This window comes from Nicrophorus vespilloides, unplaced genomic scaffold (genome assembly GCF_001412225.1).
Source record: "Nicrophorus vespilloides isolate i.1.1-1 unplaced genomic scaffold, Nicve_v1.0, whole genome shotgun sequence".
NCBI classification, from domain to species: Eukaryota; Metazoa; Arthropoda; class Insecta; order Coleoptera; family Silphidae; genus Nicrophorus; species Nicrophorus vespilloides.
This window is the reverse complement of record NW_017095746.1, coordinates 4,813-29,700: the sequence shown is the minus strand read 5'-3', so window position 1 is coordinate 29,700 and position 24,888 is coordinate 4,813. Positions and strand designations below refer to the sequence as shown.

Genomic DNA, 24,888 nt, shown 5'->3' with positions numbered 1-24,888 from the left:
AACATCGAAAAATCATTATTAACATTATGTTAGTTTTCACAAGAAATTCGAGTAACTGGAACAGTTTAATTACCATTTCTTTGATTAATTCATAATAATGTTAAGTCGGATTTTCACCTGACAAAGGTACAAATCAACCTTGACTTTCCCTTTACGACTAACGAACATAATAAAGTTCTAGTTGAGCAAGAAAACTGGTCATGTTACAATAAAATTGTAACTATTTCTTTTGATTAATTCCTAAGAAGTATGAAATAATTTTGATATTGTTTTCTTACATGCAATAAAGAATGTAAAACTGGATTTTCTGGATACAAATCAACCTTGACTTTTCCTTTAGAAATAACGAACATAATAAGGTTCTAGTTGAGCAAGAAAACTGGTCATGTTATCATAAAATTGTTACTATTTCTTTTGATTAATTCCTAAGAAGTATGAAATCATTTTGATATTTTCTTTTACATGCAATAAAGAATGTTAATCTGTATTTTCACTGGGCAAAATATTAACATTATGTTAGTTTTAACACGAAATTTGATTAATAGAAACAGTTTAATTATCATTTCTTTGATTAATTCATAATAATGTTAAGACAGATTTTCACCTGACAAAGGTACAAATCAACCTTGACTTTCCCTATACGACTAACGAACATAATAAGGTTCTAGTTGAGTAATAAAACTGGACATGTTACCATAAAATTGTTACTATTTCTTTTGATTAATTCCTAAGAACTAGGAAATCATTTTGATATTTTTTTGTACATGCAATAAAGAATGTATTTTCACTGTGCAAAATATTAACATTATGTTAGTTTTAACACGAAATTTGAGTAATAGAATCAGTTTAATTACCATTTCTTTGATTAATTCAATAATTTTAAGCCGGATTTTCACCTGATTAAGGTACAAATCAACCTTGACTTTCCCTTTACGAATAACGAACATAATAAGGTTCTAGTTGAACAAGAAAACTGGCCATGTTATCATAAAATTGTTACTATTTCTATTGATTAATTCCTAAGAAAAATGAAATCATTTTGATATTTGTTTGTTACATGCAATAAAGAATCTAAAACTGGATTTTCACTGGGAAAAAGGTACAAATCAACGTTGACTTTACGAATAACGAAAATAATAAGGTTTCAGTTGAGCAAGAGCAATTCTTTGATTAATTTCTAAGAAGTATATTTCATTTTTTGTACATGTAATAAAGAATGTTAAACCGTATTTTCACTGTGCAAAATATTAACATTATGTTAGTTTTAACAGGAAATTTGAGTAATAGAAACAGTTTAATTACCATTTCTTTGATTAATTCAATAATTTTAAGCCAGATTTTCACCTGACAAAGGTACAAATGAACCTTGACTTTCCCTTTACGAATAACGAAAATAATAAGGTTCTAGTTGAGTAAGAAAACTGGTCATGTTACCATAAAATTGTTACTATTTGATTAATTCCTAAGAAGTATGAAATCATTTTGATATTTTCTTTTACGTGCAATAAAGAATGTTAAACTGTATTTTTGTTGGGCAAAATATTAACATTATGTTAGTTTTAACACGAAATTTGAGTAATAGAAACAGTTTAATTACCATTTCTTTGATTAATTCATAATAATGTTAAGCCAGATTTTCACCTGACAAAAGTACAAAATTAACCTTGACTTTCCGTTTACGAATAACGAACGTAATAAGGTTCTAGTTGAGCAAGAAAACTGGTCATGTTACCATAAAATTGTTACTATTTCTTTTGATTAATTACTAAGAAGTAGGAAATCATTTTGATATTTTTTTGTACATGCAATAAAGAATGTTAAACTGTAATTTCACTTGGCAAAATATTAACATTAGTTAGTTTTAACACGAAATTTGATTAATAGAAATAGTTTAATTACCATTTCTTTCTAAAACTGGTCATTTTACTATCTCTTTTGATTAATTCCTAAGAAGTATGAAATCATTTTGATATGTTTTGCTATAAATAATGTTAAACTGTATTTTCACTGGGCAAAATATTAACATTATGTTAGTTTTAACACGAATTTGAGTAACTAGAACAATTTAATTACCATTTCTTTGATTAATTCAATAATTTTAAGTCGGATTTTCACCTGACAAAGGTACACATCAACCTTGACGTCCCCTTTACGAATAACGAAAATAATAAGGTTCTAGTTGAGCAAGAAAACTGGCCATGTTATCATAAAAATGTTACTATTTCTTTTGATTAATTCCTAAGAAGTATGAAATCATTTTGATATTTTCTTTTACATGCAATAAATAATGTTAAACTGGATTTTCACTAGGCAAAAGGTACAAATCAACCTTGACTTTACGAATAACGAATATAATAAGATTCCAGTTGAGCAAGAGCAATTCTTTGATTAATTTCTAAGAAGTATATTTCATTTTTTATACATATTAAATAATGTTAAACTGTATTTTCACTGTGCAAAATATTAACATTATGTTAGTTTAACACAAAATTCGAGTAACTGGAACAGTTTAATTACCATTTCTTTGATTAATTCATAATAATTTTAAGCCGGATTTTCACCTGATTAAGGTACAAATCAACGTTGACTTTCCGTTTACGACTAACAAACATAATAAGGTTCTAGTTGAGCAAGAAAACTAGTCATTTTACCATAAAATTGTTACTACTTCTTTATGATTAATTCCTAAGAAGTATGAAATCATTTTGACATTTTCTTTTACACGTAATAAAGAATGTAAAACTGTATTTTCACTGGGCAAAATATTAACATTATGTTAGTTTTAACACGAAATTTGATTAATAGAAATAGTTTAATTACCATTTCTTTCTAAAACTGGTCATGTTTACTATTTCTTTTGATTAATTCCTAAGAAGTATGAAATCATTTTGATATTTTTTGTCAATAAATAAGATCTAAAACTGTATTTTCACTGGCAAAATATTACATTATTTAGTTTTAACACGAAATTTGAGTAATAGAAACAGTTTAATTACCATTTCTTTGATTAATTCATAATAATTTAAGCCGGATTTTCACCTGACAAAGGTACAAAACAACCTTAACTTTCCGTTTACGCATAAGAAAATAATAATAAAATTGTTACTATTTCTTTAGATTAATTCCTAAGAAGTATGCAATCATTTTGATGTTTTCTTTTACATGCAATAAAGAATGTTAAACTGGATTTTCACTAGGCAAAAGGTACAAATCAACCTTGACTTTACGAATAACGAATATAATAAGATTCCAGTTGAGCAAGAGCAATTCTTTGATTAATTTCTAAGAAGTATATTTCATTTTTTGTACATGTAATAAAAAAAAATGTTAAACTGTATTTTCCCTGGGCAAAAGGTACAAATCAACGTTGACTTTCCTTTTACGTATAACGAAACTCGCATTGTTTGCAACGATGGTAATAAACGGAGAAGTTACGGCGATGAAAATTCGTGTTAACTTAATTGGTGTTGGCCGAAAGAAATGTTAATTAGAAAAAGTAGTAACGGCGGTTCGCATTAATTGTTTCAGTACATGTACATATATATGAACAAAAAAGAAGTAGAATTCAATTAGAGTAGGAAATACGCTCGTGTTCGTGTTAATTTGACGGCGGTCGGTCTTCGTGTTCTTCATTGTTCGGCGGCATTTTTGGAATTCCGGAATCCGGTTACGCAACCGAAACGCAATTTGCACCGCCAAATTTGAAGAGCAAACACGGTGTGTCACGACCGAATTGGGTCAGAATGGAAATTGTCGACGGTCGTAAGGATAGAAGAAATGAATTAACGTTTATTTAATTTATATGTATATATATATTTAGTTACAGTAATTTCATATATATGTAAATAAACACGCGTTAATATAAATGCATGCTTGATTACAACAGCTTCAGCGAATTTCGATTAAGAAAAGCGCTAATGATTAGAAACAATGGTTATTCTGTCGATTTTTTAAACGATTACATATATGAAAACAACCGCGCATCGGGTCGAAGGCCACTTGTATTTTATCACTCTGCGAGTACGAATCCTAGACCGCAACCATGTCATTATTAGATAACTTGCATCTAGTACAAATCGATGAATTATGCATATCCGCATAAGACGTCGCGTTTTCCAAATCCTTAAATCTAAACATGTAAAAGGATTATTAATATTATTATAAATATAAGTAAGTAAGTATGGAAAAGAACGGGTGTGTGTGTATTCTCTTTACAACACTTCGAACTTGATGTCGTTCTCGACGAGCTTCTCGATCATCGATGTGCGGGCGAAGGCTGCAGCCGGCGGATAAACGCCTCCGCTGAAAAGAAAAATTAATGAAACAACTAGGAAAAGAATATGAAGAAATTGGTTTACTTGGAAGGCAATTTGGTGGGCTCGTTCAGGATCATTATACCGGAAAGGATGAGCATCACGTTGGTGGCGTAATAGCCGGGGTTCCTTCCGCTGATCCGAGCCTTGATCTTCTTGTCGGGTCGAGTGGTAAATTGGTCGTCGGCTTCGGCCAAAGTCTCATCCCAACCTTGACCCAGAATCGTGATAGAGAACAGAGTGTGCTCGACCTTCTCGTAAGTCGGACCGCCTTTGGTGACATGTCCAAAAGAGAAGATGTGCGGATACTGAAAAACAAAAAAAAAATCATTAACGGATTGCAATTACTAAAATAATTAAATTTACATCGAGCAACCATTTCCTTCCAAGCTCGAACTTGCACAGAACGGAGAAAACCAAACCCAGGATCGCCATTCCAACGACCGTCAGAATTGAATCAACGCAGAAGTAAGTGTTGATCTGCACCGGACGTTTTTTCTCGTGTTCGTAAAAGTACCTCTGGGAACGCCTCACCACCGAACGATCGGATCCCATGAACGGTAAAGACCATTTATCGTTGAAATCATTCTTGTGAATCACGCCTCTGCAAACAATAAATACGAGTTCATTGCACCGAAATTGTCGATTAAACAAACATAATACCTTGACTTTAAAGAAGGCTTAAACTTGGGCAACTTAGTTGCGTAGAGCTTGGATCTCAAATCTTTGAGTTCGTCGCCGTGTGCGAGACCGTAAACGGCGGATTCCCAAGTGCCGTAGTTGATGGTCGGTCCCGGCCACGGTCCGCCCTCCTCGCCACCCTCCATGTACGTCTCGACCGAATGCAGAGTACCTTTGAACTTCTCAGAGACGAAGCATGTGCCCATATCGCACGGGATACTGTCGTAACCGCAAGCGCCCACAATGTAAACGCCCTTCTCCTTCGCTTCCTCATGATACTTCAGTTGCATCTTCTCCAAAAACTGAGGCTCTCCGCTAATATCGACGTGATGCGTTCCCGATTCGATGCAAGCTTTGATCACCGGTTCACCGTAGAAACGGTACGGACCGCAAGCGTTCAAAACGATCCGGCATTTCGCAGTCATCTGCTTAATCGATTCCTCATCTTTAACATCTGCTATGATGATTGGCACATCGGAGAAATCGTTGTCTGGAACGTAGCAATGCGTTTATAAATAGAACGGACGGACGTCGATTACCGTGTATACAGGGTATTGACATTTATTGGGTATTATATGCACACTCACCACTCAGTTTGCCCATCTCCTCCAGGACATCCTTCAATTTCTGCTCAGATCTGCCAGCTACACCCCAGGTCAAGCCACCATTCTCCTCCGCAAGCTTCTTCAATGTTTTCAGGGCGTTTTTACCAGTGAAACCGGTTGCACCAAACAAAATCATATCCAGTTTGGAAGCCATTGCAAAACCTGTACTCAAACAGTGATATAATTTCAATCTACAATAAAACGTCTATTTCATCACTGATAATGATGGAAAACTACATAAGCATGAAGTCCAAAGATTAATTGCTTGATAAAACTATATATTTACTATCTAAACATTTACAATATTTCTCATTTACATACTTAATTCAATCTAATTCAATTATTATTGTAATAAAGAGGTGCACTTACTTTGCTTTGTGAAATTCTCGATGCAAGTGGAACGGAGTGGATCAAAAGCCGGTCAGGAACAGTTTGAAAAATTTGCGTCGTATCGCTGATGGCTACTGATGGCATATGTCAGATTCATTGTAATTAATTGTCATAATTGTTAATTTGTTTTCAAAAACTATAGGAAACGTAGCAACAATTTCTCAATTTTATTAACATTTCTGTTTTTAAATACACGATAAACTTTGTTTTCTATTCAAACCAATACATTTTCTATTGAAAAGAAATCAATAAAATAAACAAATTGATGGACAACAAGTTTGTAGACAACCAAATATGCACCTAACTTAACAGAAACTTTAACTTTGAATTATTTTAATGTATTTAAATTATTTTAATTGCATTTATATATATACAAATTACTTCAGAGTTTTGGAAATTGATTTGTAATTAGTCATTTTCTCGTTTAATTATTCATAAGAATGTAATTAATAAGAAAAAAAATGCAAATTAGAAACATTATATATAATAAATGCATAATTTTAAACTTGAATTGCTTCAATTTAATTATTTGTAGCAATTATTATTGGAATATTAAATTATTGTCGTTGCCGATCAGTTTATTATCATCTATTGTGTAACTAATATGTATATTTGTTAGATCTAACACTTTCCTTTTAATTATTACAAAGCATATTTCACGTATATATTAAATATACAAACAGACGTTGCGTCTATTGTATCACCACTTAACAGCATTATTCAGCCCCTCAATATTTGGGTAGGATTATAAAACTTAGATAAAGTAACGGTTGTATTTTCCACAAGCCCAAAAACTGATTTCCTTACCTTCCCACACAGCCCCTTTTTTGAAATGAACACATTTTTGTATTATATAATCTAGTCTTAGCCAGTCTTAGCTAGAGGGTTGAACTGAGAAGTTGAAGAGTCCAAGGAAGAGCACTTACTTCTTAATTACTAACTAAAGAGAAGAATGTAACTCTTAGTTAATAATCCATGAGATCAACTATTGTATAGTTGACTTCTCAATAAAAACTCTAATGTGTATAATAAAACTAATTAAGAAAATTGCATTTAATATTCATAAACTCCTCTAAAACTCCATAACTACGAGATAATCCACAGTGTCCAGAGTTTTCTTAATCCCAGGACAAGAAAAAATGATGTCAAGTTGTTTAGGTTTATTTATAATCCATCGCTAAAAGGGACGTTATCTACATTCATTAACAAACATTATTGTCTTGTAGATGGAAAACTGCAGAAAGTATGATGAAATCCTACTATTTACTACTTTTATATGTGGATTTTGTTTAACAATATTGATTTCACGAATGTATTTTCTGATAGTTTCAATATCTTCTTCAGGTGTTAAATATATGTAACTTACCTCCCACACAGCCCCTTTTTTTTTTAAATGAACACATTTTTGTATTATATAATTTAGTCATAGCTAGAGGGTTGAACTGAGAAGTTGGTCTTACTTGTAGAGTCCAAGGAAGAGCACTTATTTCTTAATTACTAACTTAAGAGAAGAATGTAACTCTTAGTTAATAAACCATGAGATCAACTATTGTATAGTTGTGTGTATAATAAAACTAATTAAGAATATTGTATTTGATATTCCTAAACCCTTCTAAGACTCCACAATGACATAACTACGAGATAATCCAGAGATTTCTTAATCCCGGGACAAAAAAAAGATAAGTTAAGTTGTTTAGGTTTATTTATAATCCATCGCTAAAAGGGATGTTATCTACATTCATTAACAAATAGTATTGTCTTGTAGATGGAAAACTGCAGAAAGTATGATGAAATTCTACTATTTACTACTTTTACATGTAGATTTTGTGTAACAATATTGATTTCACGAATGTATTCTCTGATAGTTCCAATATCTTCTACAGGTGTTAAATATATGTAACTTAATTCCCACACAGTCCCCTTTTTTGAAATGAACACATTTTTATATTATAAAATTTAGTCTTAGCTAGAAGGTTGAACTGAGAAGTTAGTCTTTGTTGAAGAGTCCAAAGAAGAGCACTTACTTCTTAATTACTAACTTAAGAGAAGAATGTAACTCTTAGTTAATAATCCATGAGATCAACTATTGTATAGTTGGACTTCTCAATAAAAACTCCAATGTGTATAATAAAATTAATTCAGAATATTGCATTTAATATTCATAAATTCCTCTAAAACTCCATAACTACGAGATAATCCACAGTGTCCAGAGTTTTCTTAATCCCAGGACAAGAAAAAAATGATGTCAAGTTGTTTAGGTTTATTTATAATCCATCGCTAAAAGGGACGTTATCTACATTCATTAACAAACATTATTGTCTTGTAGATGGAAAACTGCAGAAAGTATGATGAAATTCTACTCTTCACTACTTTTAAATATGGATTTTATTTAACAATATCGATTTCACGAATGTATTTTCTAATATTTTCAATATCTTCTACAGGTATTAAATATGACTTCCACACAGCCCCTTTTTTGAAATGAACACATTTTTGCATTACATAATTTAGTCTTAGCTGGAGGGTTGAACTGAGAAGTTGGTCTTACTTGTAGAGTCCAAGGAAGAGCACTTACTTCTTAATTACTAACTTAAGAGAAGAATGTAATTCATAGTTAATAATCCATGAGATCAACTATTGTATAATTGACTTCTCAATAAAAACTCTGATGTGTATAATAAAACTAATTAAGAAAATTGCATTTGATAATCCTAAACCCTTCTAAGACTCCACAATGACATAACTACGAGATAATCCAAAGATTTCTTAATCCCAGGACAAGAAAAAAATGATAAGTTAAGTTGTTTAGGTTTATTTATAATCCATCTCTAAAAGGGACGTTATCTACATTCATTAACAAATAGTATTGTCTTGTAGATGGAAAACTGCAGCACGTGAAAGTATGATGAAATTCTACTTTTACATGTGGATTTTATTTAACAATATTGATTTCACGAATGTATTTTCTGATATCTTTAATGTGTCTATAAGAAATCTTTTCAATATCTTCTACAGGTGTTAAATATATGTATGAGTTCACGTATCATCTATACATGTTTATTAAACGACAGGTATTTACATTTTCTTTAATCTATAAGGTCCACAATATATCTTACACATTTAAAAAATAGTTATATATTTATATCTTGTATGTTCTTCATATGGAAATATAAATTTTAATATATTTTTTATCTTCTTTTTGTTATATGTTTTTGTTCGTTTACTTGTTATACAACCAACGGCAACTGTGATTTTTTTCGAATGTACGTGTTGTTTATTGGTTTTTGTTTCTCTCTTCCAAATGATTATTATTACGTAAGTTCATTAATATTGTCTAACAATACGCTCCATATACATATATATGTTTTACGACATCCATTAAGTAAGTAGAAAGAACAGAAATAAAAATAGAAAGTGAAAAACGAGAAATAAAGAAAATAATAAGACATAAAAAAATCGTTTATAAAATGCAGATACAATATTATAATACAAATAAAATTAATAACTTTCAATAAAATTTATCACAAAAGAAATACAATATAGTTTATTTATTTGTTTTTGTTGTTTTTTTTTATATATATTTAATATCTTACTCTCTTACACACATCAAATCAACGTTTAATAAATATAATATGCAAAGTATATATATTAAAAAAAAAGAACAATCAAATAAAAGTTTTTGTTAAAAATAATTAAATAAATTAATTGCACGCGTTTGTTAAAACAAAACAAATAATAATAATTGAAAATAATAACACAATATTATTATTATTACACACATATAGGTTTCGATAGAGTTCTTCCAACTACATTCGCTAATATATATATTTTTGTTATAGCATTAGACATCTGATTATATACATAATATTTAAAAAAAAATATAATAATAAAACGAAAGTAATACAGATTTTAATACTAAACGAATATTCTTTCTCTTCTTTTACATACATACATATATATATTCCATATCTACAGGTCAATACATTTAATCACGATTATACATACATATATTTTTTTTCATATAATATTTAGATATGGAGTTATACATATTCATTAATTATTTGGATTTCTACTGGTTGTTTTTACTTATCTGTTTTCAAGAGGGCGTAACAGCTTTGGCACACCCTCACCGGTTTCAGGATACGCAAACGGGATATCTCGCTTTCGAAGCGGCTGCATTTCGAGCAGAAAACCTGGCCGCAGTTCCTGCAGTGATGCTTCCTTTCGTAGATCGTGAACTTGACGTTGCATCCGGCGCAGTAATCGGCACCTTCGTCCTTCAGCCAATGGTCTGCAGCTCTTCCCGGCACTTCGCAGACGCTCCAAGAGAACACCCTTCCTCTTGCGTCTCCCACGTAAACAGTGCGATGATCCCTGAGAAGAAAGGTTATTGATTATTTAAGATTGTTTTTTTGTTGGACTTACTTTGAAACTGCGAGGGCTGTAATTGACGCTGGTTCGGCGTTGTCCTTTCGATCGTAAGCCGTGTGCATGGTCAACTTGCTTCTGAATACGAGTTGCCTCTGCCATTTGAAGCCGGAGCGAAGGGCGTGCAAAGGATTCGTCGCTTTCTTCTTAATCTCCGAGACCATAATGAACGAATCGGTGAGACTCGTATCCGATTTGCTCGTTCTAATTCCGGATCCGTCGTCCACGTCCAAGCTGTCGTTGTCGGCGCTGTTTCCGCCTGCAACAATACACGTATTCAGACTTAATTACAGTAAGCTACAGTTAAGCACCTTCACTTTTCGTGAGTCCGACGTGAACGCGAGATCTGCGTCTTCTGACCGGAACCGGAGGCTTGGATGCCTCCTCGGTATCGCTGCAAGTCTCCTTCTCGTCCTCCAGCTCGGTCCTCCACTCTTTGGAGCTGCTGCACCCGTCTAACTTCGATTTAGGCGAGTCAGTTTTGCTTCCATCCGAAAGACTGTTCTCGGAACCGGATTTCGTCAACGAGCACGAATCGTGGAACACGTTCACTTGCTTCACGAGCCTATTATGCAACGGCTTATGCTCCTCCGAGTTTTTGTGAGTGGGAGTACTCTTCGCGCTGCATCCCGCTTCTTTATCGTCTTGCGGCACTTGCACATAATCCATAGACCACATCTGAAACCAACATATTTATAATCTTCTGCAAATCATCAATATACTTGCTTACCCTAGCAACTCCATCAGTTGAACCAGTCATGATGACATTAGCTGCGTCCCATTCGTGAGTTTGCGAGAAGGCAACGCACAAGATTTGCTGCATTCGATCGGCGGTTCCCACGCAAGTGTTAACGCAAGCCAATTCATCACCGTTTATGCTCCAAACATGCAGCCAAGTTGCAGCGCAAGTCGCAATATCTCCCTAAAATTAAAACCGCAATCAAATAAAAGTACTATTGTTTAAACTGCAATAATTACTGTTAAATCATTTACGGCCACTGCGGCTACGGGTCCAGCATGACCTCGTAACTGCCTGACGAAGAGACCTCTCGATAAATCCCATACGATTGCTGTGGAATCGCGCGATCCAGAGATGATGACATTGTAGACTGGAGAAACTGCGAGGCAAGTGACTGCTTCGGTGTGCGCGTACAAACTATGCTTGATGCTCAGTTGCTTCTTGCGAGCCTCGTATTCCCAGATGGAAACCACCTGGAAATAAAAGATACAATTTTAATTCTGTAAAATCTCGTTAAAACGTAGATACTTACCGAACTGGTGCCTGCAGTCACGATCATTTTGGATGAGGGACAAACGCAAGCTACAATTTCTCCACTGTTTTGCACTACAGTTTCGCTCACGAAGATGGCTTTGTCGCTGTCGTAATGACCGATGCGCAAAGAGTGATCGGCGAAACCCCAAGCGACGTATTTGTTGTACGTTGGTGGGATCAGCACTTTGTTTTGTTCGACAGCCAAGACGGTTTTATCCATGTGCAAAATTTGTCCAACTGGGCTCTTCACCTCTGAAAAAGAACATAAGATTCATTTATAGTAATTCATATATAACGTTAGATGATTTAGTTTACCTTTAATTGGTTGTAATGAAGGTCGAAGATTGTCTAAGTGATGGAAGAACAACCTTTCAGGTGGTGGCAAACTGAAGGCTTGCACCAGAGCCCCGGTATCGATGACAGAGCTTCGGTTGTTTCCGCCTCCCATCTTCTTGGATGGATGTGGCTTCTTGAAAAGCTGCTTGGGTATTTGTCCGAAGTTATTTATGAACCCGATGGTGGCGTTTTTCTTCAGAGGATCGTCGATGCTGAAAGCGAAACTCTAAATTGAAAAAGATAAATATTAAATAAACAACTGACTTGTAAATATCGACGTTGCCTTCGTAGAACAGATGATGGAAAACGTTAACAGCGTCGACCGCTTGCATTCCTTGCTGCTTATACCCAAAGATCAAATCGATCCAATGGTGTAGATGTTGCGAGACGTAATCGCATTCCAAGGCCATGCGATGAGCTCGGATGAATTCGCGTGGATCCTGCTTCGCCCACGGTGGTAAAACCGTGTCTCCAAGATAGACTCCGCTTTGTTTGGAGCCCAAATCGAATTGGTTGGAATTGACGAGGAATTCGGGTAAATAGAAGAATTCCGGGATAAGTTCTTTGACGTCAGCCATGTTGTGCTTCGAGGCGGAGTACCAGGCTTCTTTTATAGAGTGGAACATCCTGTCGGCAAGATCGAAGTGACCTCCTTGTAACCTCAAGAAATGTTGCGTGAATGGTTCCATTCGCACTAGGTACGAGCAGACAATCATCGCGCTCGAGTAATGCGTTCCGTAATGGTAAGGAGGCGTTTCTCCGTGCGGATCGTCCCATTCCTTGAATCTCTTCTTGAATTGCTCCAATCGTTCGGGACTTTGAGCACCCATCGGTTTGGTAAAGTCGCGGAATGTGCTTGGATCGTTCAAATCCAACTCTTCGCTGTCGTAATCGGCTAGGATCCAGGGGAATACTGGATATTGCATTAGATCGTTATACGAACGACCGGCCAAGGTGTTCAAATGCATCAAGTATTGGAAATTGGAGATTTCTCCACGCTGAAAATTATTATACATTTAAAATGAAACAAATTCAAGAAAACACTAGATAAATGTGTAAGAAATAAACTTACCACCCATCGTTGAGTAACACTAGTTTCCCCGATCAAATTCGATAAAATTCCAGCTGCTTGTTCGACATTGGCAGTCCTTTTCTGTCCGGCGACGGACTGTTGTGCGTTATCTGCTATACCCGTTGCGGTTGCCATGAATCTTTGATAGACCTTGTTCCTGACCTTCCTGGGGAAAGCAAGTAAATAATTCCTTCCGTCACGCGAGAACACTTCCAAAGCCATAGGTTGCAACAGATATCTCCTCTTGTGCACCTCCCTGCAATCAACAACGAATCATTTATTTACATCTTTACAATCCACTGTAAACCTTAACCTTATGTCCTCGTAAGAGAATTTGGAGCACTGCCTCATAGACCTAGACCTTCTGGGTGATCCGGGATTCGGTAATATCGGTTCATATCCGTGCGGCGCAACAGCTTCGATATCTCTGATCTCTCTGCTCTTCAGCAAAGTGAACCCATCCACAACGTAACAATGCTCTTGTCCAAAGAGCAATAAACCTTCCATCGTATCTAAGCCTTGAATGCGAGCGCACCTGAACATGTAAGAGATCTTCTCATTCTCCTCGAGAAGCCTCAATACTGTTTGTATATCAGGAGGAGGTTGCTGTTCCTCCTCAGTTTCGGCATCATCTTGTTGATCATCCGGATCGGATTTGAGACGAGCCAAATGTGGCAACGTTTGCATAGTCGGTATGGGACTAGCTTCTTCACAAATACTATCCGCTCGTTCGAGATCCGATAATCCGCTAACTCCGTGCAATTGCCGTTTCTGCACAGCCGTAAAGTACTCTTTGCTGTGATGGCTAGTCGCAACCTGAGAACCAAATTACAATTTAGGCCTTAATTATATATATGATTAAATATAAAATACTTTATGTTTGAGAAGTCCCTTCTCGTATTCGGGTCTGTATGGATAATGTAGGTAAAAGAGATCGTTTTTCATTGTTTTCTTGCGCATCCTATGAGGTCCCTCAGTCATATCCAGCATCCATTTGTCCAAAGAGCAGGGAAGAGGAGATCCCCACAATCCTCGTTCTCTGGTCAACTCTGTTTCTGTTTGCAGCCATTCTTGATGAACGTATCGTTGCATGTGCTGCGCCATGGTCGTATGTTGATTGCGTCTAATTTCCGCTAATTCTCTGCGAAACGAATCGTTCAATACAAAATGTAATTCCATCCAAAGCAATATACTCACTTTATTAAACTGATATGAGTAAACACCGAAGACATGGCTCGTTTCCTGTTCACTTTCACTGTTATCTTAGCGATATCATCTTTTCGGACTTTGGTCCTACTAGCTAATCGAGTTAATCCGCCTGTAACTTTATGGATTTTAGATTGGATTTGGTTTTGTAACTCGGATGGAACCCTATAGCTGGCTTTCCTTTCTGACTCGATGTAATTAAGCCAAACTTTCATCGCTGCTTCGAAGATCTGTTCTCTGACGATCGTTAATTCAGGGGCTTTAGATGTGGGAGAGGGTGCTACCAATGTGATCTTGAAAACCTCTTCAATCGCCGGTTTCTTGCACACATACAATTCCTCCCAGACTCTTAACGCCGCTCCGGCCATCAAATTTCTACCTTGATGTGCGTTCAATTGATCGTCCTGTGATTCTAAATCGCTGCTCGGATTCACGTGCCATGTAGTTCTCATGTTAACATCTAACATGATCTTCATGTCAGCGGTTAACTGCAACAAACAATAGGACAGACACCCGACGAAATCCAATTCGTGATTTCCAGCTCCGAAGACGGTGAGCCTATTTGTAGTCAGTTTGTGCAAAGCCTCGAGCACGGACATCTGATCGGCGATGTTATCGGTGGGTCTGGAGAGTAAGAAAAGAATGCTGCGATTCAAGCAGTGATAAAGGCATTCCAACACCAGATTTCCGGACCGTTGTTTCGCCTGTCCGATAAGTTTAACGATGAAATCGAATACTTCGTGAGGATCTTTGTTGAGAATGCCCTGCCACAGTTTATCAACGATTCTCGATGTTAAATAGAAGACGTTCGGAGCGACGTGCTGCACGTGAGCGTTCGGTAATGGAACAATCGGGATCGCAGCTTGATCCCCAACCAGCATATCGGCAGCCAAGAGATGATCCATCAGAGTTACCAAAATCTCCGTCTGATACGAAGACTGTTGAGTGATGGACGAGTTTTCCGGATACGCGTCCAACACTAAATCGATAACTGCAGACTTTCCAGACATGTTCAGACTCAGCGAATCCACGACGATTACCCGGATGAAATCGATGACGAATTGTCGTGCGGGATGTGTCGTTAAATTGGATGGTTCCGTGGGTGATCTAGGTACCATCACGATTGTCTCGCATTCGTCGGGAGTCGAAGCTCCGCTGCTGTTGCTGCTCTCCGGATTCACTGGAGTGAATATCACTCCGGCTAAAGCGGAGAGGACTTCTGCGGACATGAAGATTGGCATGAATTCTGGCATGTTGTGGTAAAGTTGGAACAAAACTTGGATGATCGATATAGAGTGGTTCTTCAAAGGGAACGGTAGAACGTTTTGGTCACTGTGCACCATAGTTCTGGCCATCCCTAGAAGAGCCACGATGGCTTCCGGACAAAGATTCACTCTGGGGGCGATGCTGCTAACTGGTTGGTTATTAACAGAAGTACCCCAAAGGAAACTCCAAACTGTATCCAAATCGAATTTGGATTCGCTGGGCAAATGCTTGGCCGGTTGCCCCATGACTAGAGCAGTAAGTAAATAGTATATTTCTGAAATTTCAACTTGGGATGGCAGAAGCCATCCCAAGTATTGGAACCCGGGCACGTGCAGCGTTTCGGCTTTGGCATCCGGCGAGGAAAACGATGAGGTCTTTATTTGGTAGCCCAACATCATTGACATCTTGCTGTGCGTCACAAGTTCCGTGTGTCGTAACCAACCGCCGTTACTGTTGCCTTCTCTAAAACTATAGCAGCAATAATGAAATTGGATTCTTTTGAAAGCAAAATATCAATTTACCGATTAAGCAATGCAGGAACGGAGCACATGACCACGAGAATGCGCATTCCTAAAATGACTGTGCTGGAATGCAGATTGGGTTGCAGGAAGAGCAGAATCCAATCGTAGCCCAAAGTTTTGGCCAATTCATCGCATACCATCAAGCTCACCGCATTCTTGCTAGTGAACAGGATGGTGTGTATCAGTGTTAAGCATCTGTTTCGCAACAAAACATTTTCATCTTCGATTTCCCTTTCGAATCGATCCATCGTTTGTATGGGCAATGTAGAGGCCACGAATTGACCGTACCAAAGAAGATCGCTCTGCTTAGGTTGTCCAGTCAACAGCGTGGTTAATAACGAAAAGAGTACTTGGCGAGTAGCGAAGTGCTTAACTTCTGGTGTTATATGCAACAATTTCGTTACCAAGTTCAAATCACGCATCATCCAAGTATTGTTTCTCTTCTCGCTGCATTCCGCTGCCAACTCGTACAAATGCTCCAAGTGAGAACGCAGTAGCTCTCCCGGAGCTTCATGCCATACATCAAGATCACATAAAAGATCCTAAAATAAACATAGTAAGTTTAATTAATAAATATGAAGTTAATAATTTACCTGAAAAGCTGGGACGTTTGGTATAGTTGAGGTTTCGCGTCCGCTGTCCACTGTTCCGACCAAACTGAACGCCAAATGCAAGATGTGCGAGTTCAGTAAAGGTTTCTTGCGCCTCAAAAGCATCGCCAAAGTTTGATAACCGCGTCTCTTGTCCATTTCTGCTTGAGCAACCGAATTACTCCGTACGACGCACACCAAAGCCTTGACACTGGCGTAGAGGCTTTCTATATCTTGAGCCATGGCTATCAATCCTAATAATACTGAACAACCACCCACGGAATCCACCTAAAGTGAAAAGCGTTTCAATCATAAACAGTAAAACAATAATTAGAGCTACTCACCACAGTCACCACCGGCCTCGGACAAAACACTCTAACTCCAATATAACCAATAACGACACCTCCTAAACTCCTCGACGATCCGGCCAAGTGTCCAGCGCTGTTATGCAAGATCCTTATAGGAGTTGCGTTCTCGTGACTGGACATCCCCAATTGTTTGGCAATTGATTTGTTATCGGTGCGGCTGTACACTTTGCGAATCTTGCTCAAAGTTAATTGCGAAACGGCTTTGGCGTTCAGTCCGAAGATGACCTTCTCCTCGCTGACGAATTGGATGAGCTCCGAGTTCGATCCATTCGAAGGCGCTTGAAAAGAGCCCATATAGTGTGGTCCCAGTTGGTAGATTTGGTTGACCGTAGTCGGATTCAAAACCTGAGGGAATGAGATTAAATTTGATGGACTTTGTGAATAGGATTTAGTTACCTCTTCGACTAAATGGCATGGACCTTGCTTCCAGCAGAGCTTCGAGTAACGTCTCCAGGCGGGCGGTGTTCCTATGAATCCGTAAACCGAGGTTGCCACCGTTAAATTAGTGCTTCCTCCTCCGGGATTCTGCGAGATGTAATGGAGCTTATGCGACTGCATATGTTGTCCATCCAGATATAGAGAGAACGACGAGTTTTTCAGTACTGCTCGATTGAGAACTACTACTAAATGATGCCACTGGCCCTCCTGCAGGATATCCGGACACCATACTCTTGTACCGTGTTCTCCCGAACCTTCCGGTTCCCATTCTCCGACATCTGTAATGATTCGGTTTATTATGAACAAAGCTACAGATGTTATCTAGAAATACGGAATGAATAGGAGTTGAGTTAATAAGTGTTAGGAATAATGATGACGTTGATGCAATCTGTACACAGAAAAGGAGGAGATTGGATTACGAATTGATGGGCAAAGGAAACTTAAAGGGCAGAAAACGATCATAAACATCGGGGGAATCGAAGGTGTTGCCATTTACGAGGAACGAAAACGGGGTTAATAGATCCACTGAAGTGAAACCAGTTAAAATCTATAAATAAATCAGGCTCCTTCGCAGAAAGAGATAAGGAAGAAATCGAATTGAAGGCGCATTTCCTACAAACTTTAGGTGTTATCACTGTAACATTGATGTAATAAAAAGTATAAATACGAAAGTGAACTAAAATCTTTCAAATTTAATTAAAAAGAAAAAAATATAAAGTAAATCTGTGAATAAACATGAACGACGATGGCGCGTCGTAGATTTTAATTAAAGTTGAAAACAGCAGATTCTGCTAAATGAAATTTCTAGGAATAATATGAATTCCGAAGAAAGCATCTTCCTTTGGCTTCGAGCAAGGAAAACTAGCTTTTTTTTTGTAATTTGTCTAAACGCTAAATTTATATAAAATTGAATTTCATGTTTTATGAAACGAAACATATATTATGGATATGTATGTATTGTTGTTGTTAGTTGAGGTAAAGCATTAGATGTAAATGATTTCGATATTGATTATTAAAGTAACTTACGATTAGGTATGTGGGTCTCTTGGGTGGAAACAATGATGGCTTTATCTCTGGCCGAGAGGACTATGGATAAACAAACTAGATGATCATCTTTGGCATTATTCAAACTCCTCAGCAGAGTCAGCAATCTCACGCAGTGCGGATCTGTGCGAGGATCGGAGAACTTGTCGACGCATATCCACGTGGAAAACGTGAGACCAGTTTGCGGTGGGAAGATCCTGTCGCCTGCAATGTAATGAGCGTAACCGTGATTAAATTTAATTAGTTCTACTGGACGTAATTGAAGTCGTCATTGTACCTGCACCGATTCCACCCAGGATAGCGTTATCTATGCTGACTACGCTCGGGGCGTTCGGGGATTGCGGAGCGATGCTGGGCAAATACAGGCAACCGAATCCTTCGGCGCTCATATCGAACTCGACGAAGGGCGGTAACATGCATATGCTTTGCGCCCTGAAGTCTTTGGGTGTAGTCATCGATACGATTGTCTTGATGCGGGTCAAAGGGACCGGACCGCCTCCCGCCACAGCGGAGCTCAATGGTAAACACGAGAGTGGATTCCCGAGACGCAAGAAATTACGTAAATCCGTAGGTTCGAGGGCTTGAGCCGCTAGTCTTTCCAGCATGTATTGGAGCGGCGAATGCAGCGGATGATTCTCGTTCTGCAGCGGAACAGAGCCGATGGTCAGCAGATGGTTGACGAAGCCGCTGTCGCACATGATTTGCTGGTTTCTTTCGCTTCGCACCAACGATTTTATGATCTCCGCTACGTAGTACTGAAGGGCCAGGCACTTTGATGCATCCTCCTGAGACTGCAGAATTAAATTTGCAACAGTTAGAGTAATGTGAGCAGTTAAACTAATTATGAGTAATACCTCGAGGCAGGGCAGAAGCTGCAGCATGACGACAACGACCCCTGGATGCACGATAATCGGATCGGGCGTCGGCGGATTTAAATTCAAAGAGTTCACGGCTGAACGCTTTCCGTAACCCGAGCTGTTTGACTGGAATTCACAATGCGTTTAAAATGTTTAAATTATTTCGTGTGCAGCAATTTGATGCTTACTCGCTCCATGGACACTTGCTTCGACAGCGAAGGGGTTTTGGTCAAGTTCTCTGCGGATAAATTCGGTTTATCAAAAAGGTCTAAAGCTACGTCGTAAAGTAATCGAAAAATCATCGTAGCGTACGCCAAAGTGCACGGTATATCGTCTGGAATCCTGAAATCATTTAATTAATTAATTGTCTTAAATGCAAATAAATTAGAATGTATAGAAATAATTACTCTGGGTTGATGATGTTGCCAATGAATAGATTATGATATAAATCCTGAAAGTCCGAGTTCGGAGCCTCCTCCTTGCTATCGCTGAGCTGATCGACTTTGTGTGTGGTAAAACACCCGAGGAGCCTCAAAGTATCACAAAGGCTTGTCATGCATATCTCGTGGTAAAAGAACTTGGCGTTCGCCGGTTCGAAGCGCATCGCCGTGCTTATTGTGTAAAATACGATGTTCAAGAGCGTTAATATCTCGACGTTCGGTTTCCTGATTGTCAGCTTTCCTTCCAAAGCAACCAAAACGCTCGTAACGTAAATGAATCCGTTGACCTAAATACAAATGGATCATAAAAAAAGAGACTAAATGAAGAAAAATAAAACAGACCTTTCTGAAAACAGTTCGCGTTCTATGCGAATCCCTCAGGCACAGCAAGAGAGCTTTTAATACGTCAGTCTTCAACTGCAATTGATTACGCGACGTCGAGTGCAGAGTGCCTAAAAGCTGGCTCATATCCTCCTCTCCGCCAGTCGAAACCACGAGTTCTCTAATAATACCTGCAAATATACAAAATAAAAACACTGAGTACTCAGTTTAATTGATTCATTTGGATAATTACCTAAAACGTTCTGTCTGCATTCGGAGAACGTAACCAGCTCATGCAGACATTGCGCTCCGCCGGATTCCCGCAAGACATTAGCGTTTGCGGTGTTCGCGCTCAACAGCGTTGTCAGAATTTCTATCACCATTGATCCAAATCTCTCCTGTTCCGTCGATAAGTTGTATTCATTTCCACAATCGTGTGCTTTTTTGCGGATCTTCAGCAAATCTGTGTATCGGTTCAGACAAGTCACGAAGACCTCCAGCATACCGACCTCACGATACACATCTTTGAAGATCACGTTGTGCTTGAGCACGTTCATCAGCACTCTGATGCACTTGATGCTGCAGTCTACGTGGTTGAGGCTGTGCGTCTTCAGGAAAATCGACATGGATATTAGCTCTTTGCAGGGGACAAAGTTCAATTGAAAGACCAGGAATTCGATCAGCTCGAAGAGTTTCTCCTGGATCTCGGGGGATTTGTAATGGATTTTTTCTAAGAATTGGCTGAGAGTATTTTGGTTCTCGAGGATAAAATAGTTGGCGTTGTCCGAATGATAGATGCTCGAGATGGCTTCCAGGATCGAGGCGCACAGTATCGGTGAGGATGACTTGATGAAGGTGGTCTGAAGGACGTGGAAAGCCTGGATGTTGCGAACGCTAGTCCCACGACCTGAGGGCTGTGGCAACGAGAATCCGTGCATCTGGAATAGAGAGCCCGTGGAGGCCTGAGACGGTTTCAGCTCCATAAAGCCGCACATGCAGAGAGACGTGACCATCAGCACTAAATTCCTGATGGCCTCCTGCGAATCGGTGGCTGCTTCGTTTTCGAGTCTGGAAGAAGGATTTCGGAATGTGAGCTTGGTCGTAGCGTGATCGCCGGTTTCGTACTTTAATAAAATATCAGACAGAAATAAATATCCTTGGGCTTGACGGAAATCGTCCAAAAGAACGGAGGAGACTTCGCTGGAGTCCTTGAGGAAGCAGAACACCGTGACGAACATCTCGACGAGCTCCAGAGGTGCCAGATCGGGCATACCTTGCATGTTATCCATGCAAATCGCCACGCAACCTTTCGCTGCAAATGTAATTGATTAATTCCAGCAGCGTAAGCTTCTTTAACCCAATTCCACTTACAATGGATGTAGCCGACGACGGGGGGCGAGAGGCCGTGCCGCGAGAGAGTCATCAATACTTCGGCGGCGCTCTTCCGCCACATGAAATTGTAGTGAGGACAGGGCGAAGTTATCGCCGAGAAGAGTAGAGTAAGATCGTCCTTCCTCGCCAGTTCCTCAGCAGGAACTTTGTGGCTGCACAGCCGCACCAGAAGCTGCACGAAGATCTTCTGCAACAGGATGCGACGTTCCTTCGGGGTGAAATCGCTGTTGGCATCCTTCCTGTTCGCTTCCTCGTCCGGAATCTCGGCCAAATCGAAGAACAGATACAAGCATTTCACCAGAGTCGACGGCACCGAGACCTCAGACATGATCTGCACTAGAGTCGAATCGCCCGCTGCCAGCAGATTTAAAGTGGATAGGAGCATCCAACCGTTGCTCGATTCCTCGCAGTTTTCGATCTCCAGGAATTTGGCAATCGCGCTGCTTGCGGCTACGGTGCTCTGGTTAGACGCTCGCTTCCTTATCTCCGACACCATCAATAGAGAGACTTGCAGACAAAAGCCGAGGATGTCCCAGAACTTTTCGTTCATGTCGCAGGACGGACTCGACCCGAAAACCTACGCACATCATTCTTCATATAAAAGACATTCAATTTCCTTTTCGCCTCTTTCTACCTTGCAGAACAGGGGAAGCATATTGTAAAGCTTATCCTCCTTCTCGGCTTCCGTCAGGGGATGGGGCGGATGCGTGTACTCCGAGAACAGCTTCTTCAGATGCATCATTCCTAACTGGGTGTGCGGTGACGTCGCCGCGCTCTCCAAAGACTCCTTGTTAGAGGCGGAGGATGCGGCGTTTGCCACACCTCCCCTCAGTTTTCGCATTATATTCATTTTGAATTTATTGTATCACCACCTAACATCCAATTTTATTAAACAACAATCTTATCAATATACAAATATATCATCATTATCAAAATTATGTAACAAATACATTTTATTAGGAAAAAAAAAATGACCAAATCAGTGATAGTTATATACTTAAAATAAATATGTTATAATAAGCAGATAAAGTAAAAACGATTCAGAACTGAGTTCGTTTATAAAGTGATTATGTTTATGCAACGTCGTTGCAAAATACTCATTACGTTAGCATTGGTTATAAAGCAGAATAGCCACGAACTATTACTCATACATCAGGTCTTCAAAGAGGAAAATACTTTTACGTAAACTGTCGCCAAACTATTTCAGCCAAATGTAATTAGTTCTAACTGAAACAAACAAAAACCCTAACTGATAATGACATTTCAATATTGTAAAACTTTTCAGTAAAATTACAATAAGTGATAAAGTTTAATTACAACGCAATAAGATGTAGATGTAAATATTTATAAAAGATGGCATCGAACTTGGTGATAATGTTGGTTCATCAACATTAGATAATACAACACAATTAACGCTTCTCTGTAATAAATGAATACAAATTTATATAATTTTTTTTTCTTGAATCGATATTATGAATAATTGATGAAAAGCAAGTAAAATGTTTATATAATTATACACGTTCACAGTATTGACAGGTCTGTTAAATTTTAATACGTCGAGGATGCAGATTATTCAGTAATTGTATACGTTTAATGTAAACACTTTGCGTATTATAGTTATGCATAGGAAATCTGATGGCAAATAAACATTATTAATGTAAATATCGATCGAGGTTGAAGTCGAGCTTAATGCATAAATTCATTTATTTTCGTATGTACCATCAAAATAGTGTAATTCGTAATAATTTTTAGCCCCCCCGTTTTTCTCGGAAACCACTGAACGCTCACAATTCACCGAATTCCCATTTGATTAAATCTTCCGTGAAACTCGTTACAAAGAGATTTACCTTTTTGCTGAAACAAATTTAGTTTCGTTTATTGATTAAACAATGATTCAAATATTATTAAAATATTATTATCTTTAGAAGAAAATGAAATAATGATAACTTTAAGACTTTAATCACTAGAAAATGTGCAAAGTGGTTAATTTAAGTGAAGTAGTCAATCTGTACTGAATCATATTTTGTAGGTTCGTAGATAAAATTGTGGAAAAAAAACAAGTAATGACAGCGATTAAAAACTTATTTATGTTCGAAATCGTACGCTAATTATACGCGCTTGCATAATTGAATGCAATTAGACACGGTAAAAGAGAAAGTCCGGCAGACGAAATTTAAAAAAAACAAATTACTTCATTGTATCAGGGAATAAAGTAAGGTGAGGGATTAACTAAATGTGGTGGCTGTGGGATTCGCGATAACAAGTGAATCGAATGAAGGCAATTGTTTATGATTATTTAAATGTTGTAAAGAAGGGTCTTGGAAGATTGTAGATTGGATCGAATTGGATGATGATGATGATGAATTGGAGTGTGGAGAAGACGGACATCCGCCCACGAAAATAAACAGTGAATTGGATAAAAGACGATGTATGTTTTTGTTGTATGTTGTAGATGGAGAATAGCGGACAGCCTGCTAGGGATATTTCATGCACATGGAAACAAGGGTATTGATTTTGATGAAGAGTTGACGAACTGAAAATTCACGTTAGCGCCCCTAGGTTTCGATGTCAAGTTGGAGAGAGCGGTCTTCTCTATATTTGCACCTACCATTCCAGGAGTCTTCCCTTCGGAGTCTTCAGTGGATTATTCCAGGTAGAACAGCTGACGAGACACTCCGCATCATCCCGATCCTCGTCGCACCGTGCACTACTGATTTCAGGAATCCATCATCCCCCCATGACCTTTTCATCCACCGCTACCGCTACTGCACATCCATGTACTCTATATATTTTGGATTCTCCGCTGCCCGCACGCATGAGCAATAAAACCGCGACTCTCCTTATTCTCGCTCTCAGCCGAGATATTCCTTCGGTGCGTTAATTCGCATAACCTCCGACCTCTGATTCACTCTGCATTTTTATTAACAATAATCGCCTTTATTTATACACATCGCTATCTATTATTGTCAACAATCAATTGCGGTGACCTCAACTCGTTGTTGCCCCACTGTCAACACTTGACAGTTCAATCGATTTTTTGACATCTGTCAGTTTGAATATTCAAACTATGCAACCGAATATACGCACGTGTTGTGAGTATTGCATATAACGTAACAATCGGATATAGTCTAAAACAGAGTTTCCTAAACTATGTCAGCTATTCACATAGTGAATACGTGAACTAAATTACTAAATATCGTGTGGCTATGGTTGCCTGTATCACAAAAATCTGATAGGAAAGGTCGTTGGTTCAATTCCGAAAATCAACAAAAATTTGTGGTGGCTGTTAAACCCGAAAGGGGTAGAAATAGGGCCGGAGAGATTTATATCAATAAATAAATTGATAT

At 38.2% G+C, this 24,888-nt stretch overlaps 2 protein-coding genes across 4 annotated transcripts; both read right to left on the bottom strand.

Annotated features, from left to right (window-relative positions):
- Positions 1 to 3,809: 3,809 nt before the first annotated feature.
- On the bottom strand, positions 3,810 to 6,098 carry LOC108562139 (saccharopine dehydrogenase-like oxidoreductase). The gene is made up of 6 exons (XM_017920356.1): positions 5,969 to 6,098; positions 5,582 to 5,761; positions 4,977 to 5,484; positions 4,680 to 4,917; positions 4,359 to 4,621; positions 3,810 to 4,302 (listed from the first exon to the last, which is right to left on the bottom strand). Exons 2-6 carry the CDS (start codon positions 5,751 to 5,753, stop codon positions 4,212 to 4,214), a joined length of 1,272 nt encoding a protein of 423 aa, XP_017775845.1. The 5' UTR covers positions 5,754 to 5,761; positions 5,969 to 6,098; the 3' UTR covers positions 3,810 to 4,211.
- A 3,618-nt stretch (positions 6,099 to 9,716) lies between these two features.
- Positions 9,717 to 24,577, bottom strand: LOC108562146 (WD repeat and FYVE domain-containing protein 3). 3 transcript variants are annotated; one of them, XM_017920384.1, is made up of 27 exons: positions 24,150 to 24,577; positions 22,176 to 22,413; positions 21,521 to 22,118; positions 21,275 to 21,461; positions 20,403 to 21,217; positions 20,171 to 20,340; positions 19,796 to 20,115; positions 19,577 to 19,730; positions 19,386 to 19,514; positions 18,809 to 19,322; positions 18,514 to 18,735; positions 17,446 to 17,765; positions 17,026 to 17,394; positions 16,685 to 16,969; positions 16,092 to 16,633; positions 14,296 to 16,038; positions 13,972 to 14,239; positions 13,412 to 13,914; positions 13,099 to 13,354; positions 12,291 to 13,024; positions 12,006 to 12,238; positions 11,689 to 11,942; positions 11,396 to 11,629; positions 11,148 to 11,339; positions 10,729 to 11,095; positions 10,415 to 10,676; positions 9,717 to 10,363 (listed from the first exon to the last, which is right to left on the bottom strand). In XM_017920384.1, the coding sequence occupies exons 2-27, from the start codon at positions 22,389 to 22,391 to the stop codon at positions 10,072 to 10,074; spliced, it is 10,179 nt and encodes a 3,392-aa protein (XP_017775873.1). In that variant the 5' UTR covers positions 22,392 to 22,413; positions 24,150 to 24,577; the 3' UTR covers positions 9,717 to 10,071. The 3 variants fall into 3 exon arrangements, with proteins under 3 accessions (XP_017775873.1, XP_017775857.1, XP_017775866.1); XM_017920368.1 differs by having other exon boundaries at positions 20,403 to 21,461; XM_017920377.1 differs by having other exon boundaries at positions 10,735 to 11,095; positions 20,403 to 21,461.
- Positions 24,578 to 24,888: the final 311 nt, after the last annotated feature.

What these genes read in the sequence shown, in the direction of transcription:
- LOC108562146 (XM_017920368.1), bottom strand. Translation starts at nt 22,391, where the DNA reads ATGAATATAATGCGAAAACTGAGGGGAGGTGTGGCAAACGCCGCATCC. An exon ending in CGAGGCCGGTGGTGACTGTG is followed by an intron (nt 16,970 to 17,025) that starts GTGAGTAGCTCT and finishes TTTTCACTTTAG; the next exon opens with GTGGATTCCGTGGGTGGTTG. An exon ending in CGGACTCACGAAAAGTGAAG is followed by an intron (nt 10,677 to 10,728) that starts GTGCTTAACTGT and finishes GTATTGTTGCAG; the next exon opens with GCGGAAACAGCGCCGACAAC.
- LOC108562139 (XM_017920356.1), bottom strand. Translation starts at nt 5,753, where the DNA reads ATGGCTTCCAAACTGGATATGATTTTGTTTGGTGCAACCGGTTTCACT. An exon ending in GGAGATGGGCAAACTGAGTG is followed by an intron (nt 5,485 to 5,581) that starts GTGAGTGTGCAT and finishes GCTACGTTCCAG; the next exon opens with ACAACGATTTCTCCGATGTG. An exon ending in AAGCCTTCTTTAAAGTCAAG is followed by an intron (nt 4,918 to 4,976) that starts GTATTATGTTTG and finishes TATTGTTTGCAG; the next exon opens with AGGCGTGATTCACAAGAATG.